The 19,820-nt window shown below is 39.9% G+C and overlaps 1 protein-coding gene across 4 annotated transcripts in view; it reads right to left on the reverse strand.

The window, feature by feature from the left end:
* The window catches only part of TLE4 (TLE family member 4, transcriptional corepressor), a 98,371-nt gene that overhangs the window by 12,129 nt on the left and 66,422 nt on the right, over positions 1–19,820 (reverse strand). For all 4 annotated transcript variants that reach the window (XM_039567286.1, XM_039567284.1, XM_039567285.1 and 1 more), the window contains 3 exons: positions 1,575–1,694; positions 979–1,032; positions 186–338 (listed from right to left, as the gene is read on the reverse strand). In XM_039567286.1, coding sequence (XP_039423220.1) covers positions 186–338; positions 979–1,032; positions 1,575–1,694 — 327 coding nt within the window. The remainder of the gene's footprint in view (positions 1–185; positions 339–978; positions 1,033–1,574; positions 1,695–19,820) is intronic.

Genomic DNA, 19,820 nt, shown 5'->3' on the forward strand with positions numbered 1-19,820 from the left:
AAAGACTGTGGACTTTCTATTATTTTATTAGGCTCCCTTGAAACGATAAATTAAACTAATATTAAATTGATGCTTCACAGTGCTTTATTGACAGCTGTGGAAATACAAATTGTGTCCAGACAGAAATCTGGTAAGCATGTATTTCAGCATATGATCAGGGGTCAGAAGCATTTTGAAGCACTTACAAGGCTAAGTTCTTTGGATTTGGAGGAAGGAGTACTGCTAGAGGATGCAATAGATGCCGGACTAATTGGTGCATCTTTTTTCAGCAGTCGAGTCTTGTCCAAGCCATTTTCCCGTGGAGAGTGTGCTGGGCTCCCACGGGGAGAAGAAGGATCCTAAATATCAGGAATATGGGTTAGCATAAAAACTTCATACTAGCCACTAGTTCTTGTCTCGAGCAGTCCTCAAATTGGAATGAAGATCTGTCAGAGGAAGTGACATAATCCTTCCATTCTTAATTGATTTAGCTCATACAATTGTAAAATTGAGAGGCATAATGAAGGACAATTTTTTTTTAAAAAAAGTCTTAAAATTTGATGCCACTAGCCATGAAAAATAATGCCAAAAATCTATGGATATAGAAACAGGCAAGTAAATATCTTTTTTCAAGTGACCGATTGAAAAGATTTGATGCATTTGGCAGACCTGGTAAGGTTCACACACGAAGTCATGGCCAGAGTGAAAGAAAAGACAGACACTGTTAAAAGCTGCATCCCCTCTGTTGTGCTGGGCTGGCTTCAAATATCTCAAGAGAACTTTTTGTTCACAGGGGAAACAAGAAGTACTTTGTAGAAGTGTTACAGATCTGATTTGTATTCTAAAGAAAGAGGATCTGACTGGATTCCCTCAGGCATTTCAAGTTCCTTTATGAAGGCAAATGCCATAATCCTTTTCATAAAACCAATATGCACAGAAACCACTGAAGGTACCCTCACCACCATTTCTATAAGGTAGGAAAACCACCATTGTGTATACCTCATTGGAAACATCAACTACCAAGTTGTCATCGCTCTTTTCACCATCGCTGTCCTGTAATGACAAATCACAATGTGTTAAAAATATTTTATTTCATATCCCAATGTCTCTTAGTAAGTATGAAAACACAGGAAGGCTGCTCACAAATCTGAAATGTACCATTCGCTTTTACCAAGCTTTATGTGGTAACACAATTAAAGTCTTTTGGTCACCTATAGGGCTTCTGCTTAGCAGGTTGCCACAAATAAAGCATTCTTCCCAGTTTTCACATTGGTGGAGAAGGACACGGGCTCAAAATCTTCACCGAAAGTGGCACTGCACTATGAAGTCAAGCTAGACTTCACTAACAAGTCCCAGCCTAACTAAAGCTCAGCACTATTGTCATACAACTACCAGGTGCTTTGTATTTATATTGTTAAAAAGAGTATCAGTTGTATGCACCAAAACATTTCATCCAGCAGAGACATCAGAGGTACGCAGCAAGAACCACTTAAAATTTGATCCTCAATTTTAAAATTAGTTATGCAGCAGGAATCTGGTGGAATTACAGAGGAACACTGAAGTTCAACAATACACAATGCAGACAATCTACTCACGTAACGAGCTGCTATTTCCTTCTCTTCTGTTTTCTGTTTTTTACTATCTGAAGAGTAATCTGTTGAATTTCTGTGCTTTTCTGCTGTTCTGTAACTGGCTGAGGGAGATACAGAAGAGCTCTGTAGTGCAAAAAGAGAAGAAAACATCATCAGGCCCTAATTTACAACAGTGGTTCATTTGTCACTGCCCCTCAATACATCTTATGCTGATAGCATGATCTGGAGCTGTTCTCACAGATAGCACATTGGGTTTTAACCGATGACAGCTACCCAGCAAGGTGTCTTGTATTAAAAACTGCACTATGTATTGCAAGGGACAGAAACAGATGATCAGCTGACAGATCATAGTGGCTATCTGCACTGCCAATGGGATGAATTTTATGAATACTGTGCATTGGTCTTGTTTTGGTTTGTTTCCTCTACAAACACGCAGGGTTAAATCAACAGTCCCAGAAGAGGGGCGTATATGTTTGCACATGTGTGTGTGTTTGCCTGTGTAAATCAAAAAGAACAAAGAGGCTCAAGGGAAGTCACACTTCAGCAAATATTTGAATGAAGATTTCTACCAAAGAAAGAAGCAAGCTTCTGAACAGTTTCAAAGCAGGCAAAAACAGGAGAAAACACCTAAACACATTTTATTTTTATGCCTTTTACAACTACAGGCTATGCCTGCAGCAGACAGAAACAAAACACAGACTGGCTCAGTGATTCTCTTGCCATTCTACAGTTCTCACCTAGTAATGAGTGCTAAAGAGCACACATATGGACAGGAGAGAAAGGAAGATAACGTGTACTTTATGCACTATCATCCAACAATTCCACGCTACTCCTTTAAACAAGGCAGGCAACATTTATCAAATTCTACCATATCTCCAAAGCTTTGTGGAGCCTGTATGTTGGTACACAAAAAAGGAAGCAATGAAAGATGCAAAGTTCCCTCTGGGACCGATTTTAGTAGCAGCAGCAGCTTTTGGCCCTAGTTCAAGAAAGCATTTAAGCTTGCACTAAACTTTATCTCACACTGAAGTCAGTGGGTGAATGTACATAAGTAAGGATGTTTTCAGGCTTTTTGCAGAATTGGAAATGACAGCAATGGAGATGAAAATAATTGTCAGTTGAAATCCTGCTGACTGTTGCCATCTCTGTCCTCCTTTTTTACTGGGGTGGTGAGGAACAACCAAAGAAGTCCTGACTGATAGATTTTAGATCCTCCCATTCATCCAGAAACACTGGTTTTGGTTTTTTTCCTCCATTCATGATGGACAGCTGCTGTTCCACATAAAACTGTACAACATAGCAATTTGGTTTTGGGGTTTTCAGTGCAGCTATTAACATGAATACAAACCAAGAAATTAGCATTTACATTGAGCAACTTCTGTTCCATCACTACTACAGAATTTCTTCTTTTCCTTATTATATCACAAGCTTCTGGTAAGGATTAAGAACACTTAACCACAGAAATTAAGCTGTGGTTATTGTCCAAGTCACATGAGAAAATATTGCTTCCCTACTGGGACACAGGTCCTCCTCTCCACTTTGCTAAAATTTCCAGTTCTTGAGAACAGCAGCTCAGATTAATGAGTGGTAGAATTTGCAAAAATCTTCCGTATTTTTGATTGGTAATTGTTAATTACCCTCTAAGAACATTGAGTGGAAATAAAAATTTTAGAACAAAGACAGTGTTGAAGGCACAGCCTGTGCCTTTCCCATACTGTGCAAATACATCTTAAAATACTAATTTAGTTTTAAAGCAGATCATTAATCAACGATTATAGCAAATAACACAAACGAAAAAAGTTATTTTTTGCTCTGAAGCAACAACACATGTTAAAACATTTGGAGATAGCACTGCCAGGGTACAGAAGCCCTTAAAATAAAGGCCAAGTAGAAACACAACATTAAAAGAACTGATGACTTGAAAAATGTATTTGTTTACTGCAATGATATAGCATAGCCTTTTGCAAAAGATTTTAATACTATGCTCCTATTACATTTATATTCATTTACAATTTGGAAGGCAGTAGCTTGTAATGTGAATTCAATTCATTATTTCTCAACTTCACCCTACAGAAAGCAAATTACTTTAAAACGAAGAAAAATAATCACCAATAAAATACAATTAAAGTGGTGTCTAAAGAATTAAACTACTGCACTTACTTAAATAGAAATATTTATTTTCATAAATTTGAAACCATACAGTTCCATTTTTCACAATCTGGTTAGCTATGTGCTATAGATACCATTTTAATCTTTGATTTCACTACTTAATAAAGTAATAAATTGAAGTTGCCTACTAGAAAGATGAAGTAGCTAATTATCACCAGCACATTAAAGGATGAGCACCACATTGGGCATTGGGGCAATGCATGCTGCTTAATGGTTTTATTGCTTGATGGATCTGACCTTAAACCAATATGGAAAGATCTTCCTGCAGTATTCTCACCTGACATTACCAGAAAAAATGGAGACAACTCACCTACTGACAGCAGGCAGAATCTCACTCCCCAGTCTGAAATTAGGCCAGTGTACTAGGACTGACATTATTTTGCCTCCCGAGTCAATTACTACGGAGTTAATCTAAACATTCCCACTTTTAACTGTCACCCCCTTTTCCTTGCATGAAGCCAGCCTACCAATACCCCTGCAGTATACCTTCTCTTCCCTTCAACATGAAATGCACCTGCCACATAAAGATAAGTGACTTCATGCGATCTCTGGTACTTTTGCTGACAGATCTGAATTTATCTCTTATGCTAAGTAATAAAGATATGTCACATACATAGACAATGAGCTATGGTCTAGCTCTTCCTACAGACCTAATGCCTGCTATGTTCACTGTGTGAGGGACAACACTGTAATGCATACTGAGTTCCTTCCACTGTTTGTAACAGCTTTTCAGTCTATAAGCACTGGTAAGGACCTACCTTCATTGAGAAATACTGGGATGTAACAATGTCCTCCTGGCTTCCACTGACATCAGATTCCTGCAAATAATCCTGTACCCACCCACATGTTGGTTCCTGTGAAAGCCTACAAACTCCAAGAGAGGTCCTTACATTTGTAGACTGTGGAAGAAAACCCCATCAAAATCACTGTTTAGCTGACAGACTCTGCCCTGTTCCTTGATTAAAATATCAGTGCTCTCCTAACAGCTGCCTTTAAGAAGCTGGAATAAGACAGTTACTTAGAGAAATTAAGTGATTCAGCCCTATGACTTGGCAGGCTGTAACTTAATGGGCCAGAGTCCTTGTTTTAGTAACTATTAAAATTTATAGATAATTAAAGTCTTTTTACACTGCTGTTTTCTTCAATAAAATGCATTAATCTACTAGAAGAGTAGCATTATCCCACTAAACAACGCTGAGTCTGCTCACATGTAATAATTAGATCAGAGATAGGAAAAAATATTCTTTGGTGAAAGTAGGTTACATTTAGTTTGTGTTTGAGCAAAACATACCAGTTTTTCATTTTTGGCTTTGGTAGAACATTTTTATTCATGGTAAATACACCACAAAATGCTGACAAAAAACAATGAACATACACATTTATAGAAAGGCTGAGCATGTCACCATGTTCACATAATATGCTTAAGAAGTGGAACAGTGTCTTTCTAGTGCTGGACCCATAGTATTTTTTGCACTAGGCTACAGAGTATAGCATGCTATGATTCGGTCTCTGTTTTGGGCAGTGCTGAGCACAATGCTAACTGAAATGATCTCCCACCAGAAGGACCATGCTGTTTGCTCTCCAGCACCATCAGGGTGCTGCTCCAGGTGAAGTATCAGTGCCATACAGGTGCAAATTAAACCAGTATCAAGAGAGCCCCGCAAGCCTCCTATGCAGCCATAAAATTCTCACCAGCATACTCACTGTCTATTTGAGATAATTAATAGTTCAAATTGCTAGGGAAAAAAAAATTCACTGTTTTACCCCCAGCTTCTACTGAAATTTAGCTACATCAACACAGATAGCTCACACTGTAATGCAGCAGAAATCAGTGTGGAAATCATAAATCAGATTGTACAGCTATCCAACTGCAAGCCCCAACTCCCCATATGCTGGCTTCTCCAGATGAAGACCTGGCCTGAGCACACTAAGTGATAATTAAATGAAATCAGTGTTAAAAGTAATGACTAGAGACGACAAGATGAAAAGCCTTCCTACACGTTAAAGCTGGTAACTCTTTAAAGCATTCATGAGTATGACCATTCCCCAGTGTACCCTTACTACTATGCCAAAATGATGTATTTGGAATGAAATAATTAAAACAATAATTCCCAACAAAGTGGGAATTACAAGATAATTGACCATACTGAAGTATTAAGCAAACTGCAGTAAAAGCCAAGGATGCTCAACGCTAAGGTCAATTACAGTATAATTATCTGAATGACATTACTGCTGTTATAAAGACTGTTGAAAGTATAAAAGAAACTATAAAAATGGATACAATATGCATTGCAGGGAAACGACCAGGCAGTAATGCTGCTTTGTTGGCTGATGCCAATGTTACAGATGGAAGTCCCAGCACCAGAGCTTGGCCTCAGGCACTGCCCTAGGTTTGGGCTGGGAGTGCTAAGCTGCCTAAGATAACACTGTATGCCTAAATCAGAAGCACGAGAGAAAAAAGGAGAGGAGAGGAGAGGAGAGGAATTAGGGTTAAGACTTCTAACATCCTAAGGGTGAGATGAAGACTGCTCTTGTCAGTTGCAAATGGCATGAGGTGGGAGGTGTTCCACCAGAGAGGTGAAAGGCCAGGGTGGAAGAAAAAGAGGCAGTCCAATACAGCCCAAAGACCATGTGCTCAGGGAGGAAACTGCAACCAAGGGCTCCCACAAACCAAGCCTAAGGGCTCTAAGGTAACACCGATCTATCTGTTTAAAGAATTAATTAATTTACATACATCTATATACACAGGTACATTACTTTGATTAAACTCAGGAAGATGGTGTGAAATGCTGTGGGTTGATCTACAGATACCATAATGGAATATTTGCATAGTGACTCTGCCTCCTGAAGTTACCCACACTTACACAGCCTTTTTGTTGCTAGCACTGTTATTATTACTATTATTAAATTACTACTATTGTTATTACTACATCCCAGTATCTGCACAGATGGACATGGATTTTGTCTTTGCTTTAATTTTTCAACACACACTCTTTGCAGCCCTTAGGCAAGCAGATTTTCTTCATCATGCCCTTACCTTTAGGTTTACACAGTGGGTCATGATCACACTGATACAGTCAGGCAGTACAACCCAGAGCCCAGCTCTTCCAAAATGGCTGATTAGGGAGAGGAGGCTAGTAGTCAACATTGATCCCACATTTATCACTCACTGGTCATGGTGGACTTATTTAATATTTTCATGTTCCCCTTTCCCAACTTGTTTCTCTACTTGCCCAAACTAAAAACTTCTACTCAGCCATACCATGATAATTTTTTTTGTCTTATTCACTGCCTTTTACCTATAGCTGCATTTTCAGATACCAGAAAAAGCCTCAGTAATTGTCAGTGAAAAATGCTACTAACCAGCTACAGAGATACAGAACAAGGCTGGTTTAAATATCACATGACCCAGTCTGAGCTAACTGCATTGAGTTTAGTAATCAAGCGTGTGATAATTATTCTTAATACAAACTATGATTAAAATGCAAACTTTGAAGTTTTATATAGCATTTTTAACCACTAATTAACTTCACTAATTGCAAAATTAATGAAGTTAATTAGAGGATAAGAGTGCCATAAAAAAACATCAAAGTCTAGATGTGCAGTGCTGCCTGCAAGAGCAATGAGAAGGCCGTAAAAAAGCCCAGAATAAAGAGAATATGTAGGCTCAGCAGTCTTCAAAACCCAAGTGTTCCTTCTTGTGTTATGTCAAGAGAAGTATAGATACGTGTGTATATTATGTATACATGTGTGTAACTTCATAAAAAATGCCCATGTAACTGTTTACACTTGTGATCTGCTTGCCATTGGTGGTACCACTGGAGTATTTAATCTGAGCTAATTAAAAGCATCAAAGTCTAGATGCTATGAAATGGGCGATAAAATGAAGCAATAAACTACTACGGTTGTACACATTAATTCCAGTTGTATTTCAACATATACTTATCAACTTGCTGGAAAAGCTGAGAGGGCCACACAGCAACAGCTGAAGATACCCAGTAATTTTAATGTCTAATCCTACCAGCATGTGATGATGTTTCTCTGGCCCTTCCTGGTATACAGGTGCATGTTGATGACAGGAAAAGTAGATGTTTAAAGCAATGCTGAAGATTGGTGGCTAGTCTTTTGCAGATGGATTTTTGCAATAAATCCTTTAAAATACAGCTTCTCCACTAATCACAGGCTGAAGGACATAACACACGTAAGGCCTAATCACTACTGGCACTGTGAGGGTCAAAGGATGGGGAGAACTAATGCAGCCTTAGGACAAGCAGTGCAGCAGTAGAAGAACACAGCTGAACGTGAAAAAAGGAAGGCCAGGCTTAGGTTAAAGTATAGCCTAGCATAGGCACATGAAGATAGAGAAATCAAATGTCCCAAGAGTAACAAGCACCCTTTGGTAAGCAAAACAGTTTGAACACAGGACCTGGTTTCAGAAAGGAACAGAAGAAAAAGAAACAGATGGGCAGGAAAAAGAGTTAAACATTTCTGATAGGTTTACAGAACCCTCAAAATTCACATATTACATTTACCAGGAAGTCTGTTCTCATCCACATTTCGCTACTTGTTAATATTGAATTTAATTGATGGCAAGACAACCTGGGCACTGTCGAACATCCTCCCCCGCTCGATCTACAGAGCACTTCACCTGATCTGTTCTCTCCATTCACCAGCCTGTGATTCTATCTCCTCCCTTGACCAGGCCTCAAAATAAGACTGCATGCTTCAGAACACAGTAGAGTAGGTAATTTGGATGGAGTGACAAGATTTGCAAGAAGGTGTTAAGGCACAAACTGCAACTGATATAGACAATACTGTAGGTGAGCACCAGGGCATATGCAGGCTGCAAAGGACTATCAACCCTAATGATCCCAGAAAGGGTAAGGGTTCCAACATCACAAGGTTGGGGATGCTACCAGAGGAAAACATCCTGCTGGCATTTTAGAAACTAAGTGTGAAAATCCGAGACAAACCTGCATGTTGGCCATGACAGACTGCAAGCCCCTAAATGTTACTTCAGCTAAAATCAGACTCACTTAAATGGAAGAGTCAAAGGTCATCAAGTTACACAAATTCAGAAGAATTCAGGGTAAGTATCTTTGGAAACCTGAGGAACTGAGCAGTGCCAAGGAAATGTGAAACTACAGTCCTCCTCTCCTCAAATATTTATTTGGGGTTCCAGTTACTGATCTTTCATGCTATTTCCTTCAGCAGAGACCTGAAACACTTTGAGCAGTTCTAACAAAACGCAAACATAGAGAAGAGAGGGTATTAGCAGTTAACTAGGGAGAAAGAGCAAGGGAAAGCATGTAATCACAGAGTAAGAGAAAAAGCTCAACTGGCTGGAGCATTCAAAACTGCAGTTCAATTGTGGGCTCACCACCATGAAAGAGAGAGAGCAGAATAGCCACCAGCCTGCATTACATGTTTTGATTCACTGACATGCCATGAGGTAAGGGAAAGCAGCAGCGCTCCTTGAGCTTTCTTCAAAAGCCAGTAATGAACATGCATAAAAAATTCCCAACAACCAACATATCTCCAGAATATTAACACTGTGCTTTCACAGCAACTGCATTTAAACAGAATACACAAGGATACTTGGTTAGTTTTCAGAATTCTAAAAAAACACTACAGAGGAAATGTTTTACAATAGCCATTAAGGGACTGTGTCAGTATGCTTTACACTCTCTTCCTGCAACAATCAGGAAAGCCCTCTCAAGAATAACTGGGTTTTGCTCAGAGTCCTCTTTTCAGACCAAGCACCATAGTAGAACTGTTATCCTTTCACTTTGCATAGTGATTAAAATGGACTGTAAGGCACAGAGCCAAGTTGAATGCAAACACTTTCCTGCAGCATCTCAAGGCACAAGGGTTATAAAAATCTCTTCAGTACTGGCAACAGAAGTTAGGAGGTAAAAAATATACACATCTACACCCCCTAGATTTTCCATGTTCAAGCAGCAATGATCAGGCTTTAAGTGTTGCCTTCTCCAGGGATATTTAAGTGGATTCAGTTTTCATGTGACAGGTCTTAACAACTTTCTCCTGGGATTTGCACTCCCTATCTATTCTCCATTTTGACCAGAAGGATCTAACCTAGTGCTAATGAGACTTTTTTTTTATTGCTTTAAAACCACAGAGATCACGTCTGAAGACAGTCCCACAAGACGCTCAATTTAGCTGCCTTCCATCAAGTACTGTGCCCCAGTATCCCGCATTTTCAGTTTTGGTTATATCTAACAAAGACTGTATTCATGGCAAAGGCATCAGTTTTGAGTTTTCACATTTCTGCTCCCTTCCAATCTATCCATATGTATCAACCCTCCAGGGAAAAACACTTTCATTTTCTTCCCTTCTGCTTGTTTGTCTCTAAAGGATTTTATAGTTGTTTTGCTGCAGAGATGACCTAGGAGATGATAAGAAGACAAAGCAAATTATTGTTTTAACTGTATAATTCAAGAATAGAGCTGATGATCTCTTTCTACATGTTCTGACTAGTTATCTCCCTTCTCCCTATTTTTAATCTTATTTGTTCCTGACTTGATCAGTAGAAAAGTGATGGGAAAAAAAGCAGCTTTCAAAATGCTACCATGATTACAAAAAGCCCCCTAAAATTCAATAGAAACACTCATTCCACATCCTAACTGCTTCTGTCAGCAGAAACACATACACATGTTTTTCTCAGGTATTAAGCAATAGACTAGCAATTTGGTCCTCTCCTCTCCATTAGATTTTGTGTGGCTTCTGAAGACTTGATTTATTTTATATTTTTTCAGTACCCAACACAATTTAGGAAGCCACAGCCACTGGTAAGTGCCCACTGAAAACAGAATTCATTATCCAACCAAATCCTTAATTGGGCAGGTGAATAAAACATAACTGGGTGCTATTAAATGTTTGAAAATTCCAGGTCATGCTGATTCTGAAACAAAACATTCTCTCAGCCATCTCTTAAAAAATATGTTCCGTAAAAAAAATCCTTGAGTGCTACTATTCTCCTCTCTGCCCAAATAATATCCTAGCCCATTATATCTACCTCACTTCATCTACCCTCACTTATTTGTGTTCCCAAGACCCTTGTTCAGGAAATTATCCCATTTCCTATTCAGGAAAGCACTTGAGCAGATGCCAGATTTGAGGCACACACTTTGATCTTACGGAAGTCACAACCAGAAAAAGAAATCAGAGGAATGTACGTATGTGCTGAACTTTAGATGCCTACTGTGCACTACTCTGAATCTGGACCTCAGCCTGCTGCAAAAATAATGGTCCCCAGTTTCATTCTTCAAATTAAGGACTCTCCTAAGTGGAATGGATGGAGGAGTGGTGGGAACACAGACTCTGCAGTCAGCCTTAAAGCAGTTACATCAGTATATAATAGCACATCATAAGTACAACACCTACTTTGAAGACTGAAAAAATAAAACACATGGTCCTTTCTGCCAGATTTTTAGATGCATTACAACTCCTGAACATCGCAGAGCTTTGCCAAGAGAAGCAGCAGTAGCTTTTACTTCTCTGGGTCTTCCATTATTTATATTAGACAGGTCACGCTGTTAATGTTTTAAATACTAAAAGCACAATCAAATACTGACTTCAGGCTAGCTGGAAATGTTTTGATGTTAGCAATGAGTATCCAATACATTTTTAATTCAGGTTAGAGAAAAGAAACAGCAAAAATCTCTCTCTTGTACTCCCCCTGCACTCTGCCAAGTAGTTAAGTGTGATTAACTTGGCATGCACACACATGACCTTCTATTCTATTCAAATTAGTTATTTTAGGTAATTTCTGAAGATTCTTGTCTCTCATTTAAGTATTTCATAATAAGATTCATCTTTCCACTTGCTTTTAAGGGAAGACTACAGTAATATCCCTAAAACAGCATTCTGGCAAATGCTCCTAAATTATGTAATTCACTAAGTTCAACTCTACTGTTACAATAATTCTCAAGGAAGACGGATACAATACATTATCATTACAGCTATACAATCCTGAGTTGAATTTTCCTTTGCTGAATTACTGACATGCTAATGCTGAAATTGATCTGTTTTAAAAACCTCATGTGAAAGGTTTTTTAAATACCATACATGTTCAGGCTCTTTATTTTAAATAGTTTAGAAATGAGCTGGTGGTAACAGGAAACTAAAAAAGTCTTATATTCCCTAATCTAGCATTAAGTACACGCTAAAGAACAACAAGCAAGTTTCCAAGCAATACCTATGGTGTGGATTTAGATCTGCAAAGAAGCTGATATTTCATCAAGGTTCCAGGAAAATATTTTAAAAATTTATTATAAAACAAAATGAAAGATGTTTATTTCCATGTGGGATGCCTCTAGAAAAGGTGGCAAGTAACAAGTTTATTAAAATGACAAGTTCAAGGTACTTTTCTTGTTGACTGTAAATAACCTCCCTGTGAGCCAATTAAGAGTGTGGAGATCAAAGGCCCACGAAGCACTATAAAAGCTGGAATTACAGGGTTAAGGGAAAGCCTCCACAGGCTCCTTCAAAATAGGTAATTTCCTCTAGGCACCTGTTGACTGGGTGAAACAGTGCAGAGAAGCATTTTTTTACTTGCTTTAGAGTGCAGCAAAAACCAACACCCACACTTTTAAGGACACCTAATAGGCAGCTTGATCTTATGCACAGTCAGGAATTATTTTAGTTGAAAAGACTGATCCAGTTGAGAAGGCTAAAAGGGAGCTGGGATTATTGCACAGGATGACTTATAAAATGGGCTTCTCAGTTGGGAAGTTATTAAATTACAACAGTTTGTCAGTGCATTTCTTCTCCTTAATAGCTTGCCAAGATCGTTCCTTTTCAAGGCACTAGTCAGAATAGCTAACAAAGCGTTTCCTAATGCAAGCCTTACGACAATGATGATCTCTGCACACACCATCTTCAAATTTGAAGAGTGAGTGGGGCTTTACATTGAGTACACAAAGCATTGCCAGCATGTCTTTAGCCAGAACTTAAGAGGCTGAGTTGTAAGTCACACCACTGCTTACCAACCAGCGCCTGGACTGCTTGAGCTTCCTTGCAATGCTACCTTGCTTACTCTCAGTGATGAGCTAAATAGATCCTGTTTTAAGACAGAAAGTCTTGAATTTTAAGATAGGTCTTCACTACTGTTTCCTGCTAAGATGGGGACAGATTCTGAACCTACCCAGTGTGTCCCCTTTTATTTCACTGCCTTTCCCTGCAGCTTATATTATAGGGTTGGAGTGCAGGACAAGCTTTCATTATTTGTTGTGACTGATAAGACCATCAGAATGCTCACTGTGCATAGCCTTTAGTTCACATATTAAAGGCAGATTTTCATTTAAAGACACCTAGAGCACCAGATGGAGCCCCTTACAGTAAGAAAGTGTAACAACCTCTTTCACAGGCACAATTGTATCCAAAGCTCCAGCCCATAGCTGGAAATCCTTCTTCCCTGCCTACATGCTCTCCCCATTGGGCACTTTCACTGCTGACAAAAATCACATTCCCATATCCACTTCTAGGGCTGCTCCCCCTGCAGCAGCCTTGGTGGAAGGCTGGAAGAGTCCTCCAGCTGTGCAGCAGCCCTTGCTGGGCACCCTGCTAACTGTCAGTGGAGCACTGTGCCCAAAATCCTGACCTGTGCCTGAACAACCTCGCTCCATGTACAGAAAGTGGCCGAGCCTTTCCTGTGTGGCCCTGGGCTAGAAGTAACACAATGGGGAACAGCTCAGGCACAGTACTGGCATGTATAGAGTCACGCAGCTGGTGGGTGGTGTGGTCCTGAGATGGGTAACATTAACCCTGGGGCTTCAGCACTGTGCTTTGCGTCATCGTATATATTTGCTGTGTGACAAACCAGGGTAAGCAACCCTGGGTTGCAATCAGACACAAGCCCCCTTTGCCATAACCCTCCCAGCAGTGCTGTGGCTTCTGCTGATTCTGCTACATATCACAGAATCACAGAATATGCTGAGTTGGAAGGCACCCACAAGGATCATCAAGTCCAGCTTCTGGCCCTGCACAGCACTATCCCCAAGAGTCACACCATGTGCCTGAGAGCATTGTCCAAATGCTTCTTGAACTCTGTCAGGCTGGTGCTGTGATCACTGCCCTGGGGAGCCTGTTCTAGTGTCTGACCACCCTCTGGGTGAAGAGCCTCTTTCTAATATCCAACCTTAAACTCCCCTCACACAACTTCAGGCCTTTCCCTTGGGTTCTGTCACTGGTCACCACAGAGAAGAGATCAGTGCCTGCCCCTCCTCCTCCCACCACGAGGAAGTTGTAGACTGCAATGAGGTCTCCCTTTGGTCTCCTTCATGCTGAACAAACAAGTGACCTCAGCCACTCCTCACACGGCTTCCCCTGAAAGGCCCTTCACCATTGCCTTCCTTTGGACACTCTCTAATAATTTAATGTCTTTCTTACATTGTGGTACCCAAAACTGCCCTTAGTGCTCAAGGTGAGGCTGCCCCAGCACAGAGCAGAGTGGGACAATCCCCTCCCTTGCCCAGCTGTCGATGCTGTGCCTGATGCACCCCAGGACAGGGTTGGCCCTCCTGGCTGCCAGGGCATTGCTGACTCAGGTTCAGCTTGCCAGAACCCCCAGGTCCCTTTCCATGGCACTGCCTTCCAGCGTCTCATTCCCAGTCTGTCCATAAATCCAGGGTTGCCCCGTCCCAGGTGCAGAATCTGGCATTTCCCTTGTTGAACTTCACATGGTTGGTGATTGCCCAGCCCTCTGGTTTGTTGAGGTCTCTCTGCAGGGCCTCCCTGCCCTCGGAGGAGTCAACAGCTCCTCCCAGTTTTGTATCATCTGCAAACATGCTTAGTATCCCTTCCAGTCCTGTGTCCAACAACCTGATGTGGAAGGAGCCACAGAAACACAAGAGCAATGTAATTGAGCCTGAAGGAAGGATGAAAATTCAACTAAAGCTTGTCTTCTGCAAAAACATGCAGAGATTAGACAGTCAACTGAAACTGGAAGTAGCACAAAAGGATTGAGTGGTCAAACTAGAAGCATGCATGTACTTGCCAAGAATGGGACTCAAATCCACTGTGAGGTTTCAAAAGGAAGAATTAGGTACAAATGGATCACAAAGTAACATTGATGCTTGAGCAGAAAACTGAAACCGGGACATTGCAAAAACGTTTGTATTTGGGAAATGTAGGTTTAGTAGTCTGCTCTTTTGTCTGATCACATGAAGTCAATTAAGCTTCTTCATGCCTCAGTACATTATCTATAAAAGCGGGATAATTTCAAAAGTCTAGACAGCGTTTCTTTCCCTCACTGGGATGTTGTGAGGATTCATGGATTGAAGATTTGGAGGTACTCTAGTACCTCACCAAAATGGATCTATTACATATGCTAGACTGAAATGGAAAAATGAGGGAAGAATAATCAGTATTCCTTATATCAATAAAAACACCACTAGAAGATTAGAGCAAACCAACTATTGTAACAGAGTACCTGTACTAAACTCCAGAAACTATACAAATATATAACCCATTCGTAGTTTGCATAAATCTGTATCACACAGACATGATAAATGTAAAAGAGGAAACATTTCTGCATTGTATGTAAAACTGTCATCAGCCAAACTCATGAGAACCTAAAGCCACTATATCCAAGATGTAACTAAATACTCTGAACGAAGTTCCAGGAAGAAAATGCTACTGGTGGTTAACGCTGTTGTTTTTTGAATTACCCATGGGTAACAGAATTAATCAGGAAATGTGCTATCTGCAAGTTTGTCTTTGAAATTATTTTTTCTCAAATTACCCTTATGTATTTGAGATGTGTACAAAGCCAAGCCTGAAGCTGCCTAGTAAACTCAAACCTGTACTTCAGAATGTGTAACACCTTCTCAAAGACAGACAGATGTCACACAAACCTCCCTGATTTCAGAAATGCAGAAGAGCCAGTCTTCCCATCATCACTCTTTCTACTATAACCCACCAGGTACAGTGTCTTTTATTGCTTTGTGCTATGCAGTGTTTGCACTTAAAGCACTACATAAATATGAAAAACAAACACGGTCTGTGCTTATCTGATTAAAATACAATGTAAATTATATGCAAAATAGGTGCAGTCCATTGGTTCATGGCAAACTGCCAGTAAAGACCTTCTGTGGCTAAAGGATGTGCACCACTGATTTAGGGCTTCAACTGTCTGCTATGCTTTTACTTCTGTCTTGTTATTTTACTGTTTCCTGTTACTGAATGTTCTTTCCAATATCCACTCTTATTCCTAATTGGCTGGCTTAGAACTCCAGTTGAGTACTATCTGACACCAGACAGTGCAAAAAAATGTTGCCCCATGATGCATAATCACTTTGTGACTTGATTGAGTCCAATTCAATCTCAGCCTATGTAGTACACCACTTCTCTCTCTTTCCTTGCTTCATTCAAAACTACTGTTACTTCAATGCAAATTCATTCCAGAGGCACTTTCCTGCTTCCAGGTCTCAGCTCTCTGAAACTCCAGGTAAAGAACAACTTGAGGACGTTCTTACAGGGTCTGCAAGCAAAGCAAATTAGCCTAACGAGCTAACTCTGTGTAACTAAGTAAAGGGAAAAGTACTTTTCACATGAAAACACAAACCTATCCAAGCCAGATTAAAAAGTAAGGCAATGCCACAGAACATTCACAAGTTAGTTTTTATGAATTCTCACACAATTTAGGTGATGCAAAACTGGGTTTCCCAAATGCTGTTCAAACACGATTGTAGAATATATTTGTTTTGATTGGTCTTCAAGTCCTTTTCAAAGGTCTTTCAAAAGACTTTTCAAAAAGTCCTCATTTTACCTTCAATCAAGGTTGAAATTTGCTATCATAATACCTGTAGCCCCCTTTAGAATTGTTATGGGTATTTCCCAAAGAGAAAAGAACTGGGGACTCATCATGCACAAACAAGTATGTACAGTAACACCACTCCCTGTATGTTTGCTAGAAATAGCTTGGTATTTCTACCCTTTGTTTTGATGTCTCTAGGATTAATAATAAATTCAGGCCTGATCCCACAGTATTTAACACCTGGGCAAAACACTTCTTGCTAGTGTTGACAGGACTATAGTTTGACACAACAAATGCTGCGTGTTACAAGAAACTTTAGCAGTGACAGCATTAAAAGGCAATTTTTTCCTTATCTCTTTTTGCGCTTCCCTTCTTTTCTTATCGTGATGAGAGCAGGAACAATATGGCAACTATAACAAAGGGGAATAATGAAAGCACTCACAGATTATTACTCAAAATGGGTTGATAAATGCCACAATTACCTGGCTACTATGGTGTTTGATTTTAGGACAACTTGAAGATCCATGAAGGCAGGTGACAAAAAGTACCTGTGTATCACAACTTTGGTACCCCAAAACCCTGTGGCTACCTCAGATACCATCATGTGCACATGCTACAGCAGAGGCAAGGAATACTTTTGTATGCTTTCAGACAGCAATACTAAACAGTGCTTTTTTCTTTCACTGCAGTGGTGTCTTCACCCCTGTGAACTTTATTTGCCATTTTCCAGCTGACCTGCACAACAGCCTGAAGCTGATTGCTACAAGGAAACTACAGTCAAAATAACAGACACAAAGCATCTCTCCTGCCAAGTGGCAAGACCTTCCAGATCTTACACTAACTTTCTCCACAACCAGCCAACATATTTCACAACACATTAGATGCATTAAAAGTCCCAAGAAAACAATGCTTAGGAACAAAACTCAAGTGCTGGAGATAGCTAGAGTAAACTTGCAGCTCTTCTAGGGCCAAAACTGCTTTTACAGCAAAGATATCCTAATGTGATGCTATTCTTCTGCCTCTATTCTCTGCCATCTCTCAAAACAGACTTGAAAAGAAGGACAGCTAGAAAACTATGAGTCAGACAGAGGTAAAAGGTTAGTCTCTGGGACCCAGAAACCACAAGGATAGGCATTCCAGACATGTATTTTTAAATGCTTTATTTCTGTCTCCTTTCTCTCTTCCTGAAGGACTAAATGTAAAATGAAATCATCTTACAGAAGGACAGCCGCTTCCCCCCTGTGCTCAATCATTCCAGTCACACTATGTTGTCCAGTAACCTGCACTGTAATTCCTCATGAATAAAATGCCAACATTATCATCCAGAGCTATGTTGTTGACATGCGTTTGCTATTTCACTAAAAATACCATTAATTTTCTGGCTTCACAACAGCTGAGCTACTCCCAATTTGAATATACAAAAGAGTATTTTGTTTAAACCAAATTAAAAGCGTTCCAGTAAATGACTTCAATTTTGTTGGCTATACTACTTAGTGTATACAGTTCTATTTAAGCCTCTCTTTTCTCATCTCTACCCCTTCTACACCCCTGTCCTTTTCTCTCTGTTTCCCCCCCCCCTTCCCTTTATATACTTAATCCTTTCATTTCAGGAACTGTATTTGCCCAGCAAGACATCCACAGTCAGAGAGAGCTTCAAAAATGTAGTGCCAAAGAGTTAAGGCAATGGGGAAATTGCCTCTGCTCTGTTTTTATTCACCTGTTTGCCAAAACATATTTAGCAGTAAGGAAAGAAAGGGAAAGGGGAGGGAAAAACACATAAATGCTGACTACACCTTCTTTTTCCCATCCAGACAAGTGCCGACATTCCCCATTTAAGCTGGAATGAAAACCACCATTTCTGCCAAGCCCTCCTGGCATCTCACCACTTTATTTGTTCCCATTTGTATCTAATGCTTTTGTCAACAGTTCAACAAAAGTCAAAGCAAACAACCCACTACAAACACTGAGGGTAACAGCAACAAGCATGAATCCTTCACAATTATCCAGCCCAGCTGCTCACTGCCTGTCCAGACTGCTTTCATTTACAACAGTGTCAACAAAAGGCTGAAACCCAATAACTAGGTGGGTCAATACTACCACTGTAAAGCCTCCAGAGAAGAAAATGCTGTTCTGCTGCTTAACTGCTTCAGCAAACATGCAGAATAATTCAGTTAGATAGACAAGTGCTTGCCTAATCATTCGTTGTGTGAATTATTCAAGACTTTCCCTTCAAACTACTAAACGATGGCTCTTCAAATATTTCCAAGGAACCAGCAGATGTCCTACAGGAGAAAAGGGAACATTAGGCACATTCTGATGTAACAGAGGGCAATTGGTAACCTTCAATCTTGAAAAGCATTAATGTTTAGAGGAATAATGCCTTCTTACACCTTGCTTCTGGTATAAAGAGCACACAGCTTTTCACACACAAGTGTTAGGCATGCATCAGTTTACTAGCTGCTTGATCTCTATACAGCATAATCAAGGCTGCTGCCTACAATTTTTCTTCCTTTCTTTCATGGGAATTGTAAAAGAGTTCTCTCCAGACACTATGTAAAGTGTAGGTAAAAATAAGCACAGTAGTTAGTCAGGTGTATGCAGAGAGGAAATACGCATTTATTCCCACATATCTCTTCCTCCACTGCCCCCCATGTTCATTAGACACAACGCAAATGCTCCAAATGCTCACTCCCCTTCCTCCAGAGGCTTCACCTAGGTTCATGTTTACAGCTTCAAAGAGTAGGGCAAAGTAGTCTTACTGCATAGAACCCAATGCTAAGCATTACATGTTTTACTTCAATTGCCTCTCTAGTATGGGAAACAGCTACCTCCAGATGTCTGCTTCCTGGATTTGTTGGCTTTTGTCACAATCACATCATTACATTAACATACTACTTTTAAACTTTTAGCAAACTTTAGGAAAATGGGCAAATTAGTTAACAAATGGTGCTTGTTTTGATTTAATCTCATTATTGGCAAGAACAACCCTGGATATGAACAAATGTTTTTCCTAGGACCAGTTTACATATACATCACAGTGCAGTGTTGGATGGATATGTATCTTGAGCCAGAATACAGTATCAAATACACTTATGAATATTTTATTTTTGACATCTACAGTAACAGTTGCACACGCTGAGTAACTAGTATTCCAGAGAGGATTCCTGGCAGTTTTAAGACTTAGAGTAAGAAAAATTCTGTCTGTATGTCAAATTAAAGAACATATTTTTGTTTTTATAATTAGAATCTGCAACATATTTTGTTTGCAAAACACGCGGCTTTGCAGTGATTGCACTGTAGCA

This window comes from Corvus cornix, chromosome Z (assembly GCF_000738735.6).
Source record: "Corvus cornix cornix isolate S_Up_H32 chromosome Z, ASM73873v5, whole genome shotgun sequence".
NCBI lineage: Eukaryota > Metazoa > Chordata > Aves > Passeriformes > Corvidae > Corvus > Corvus cornix.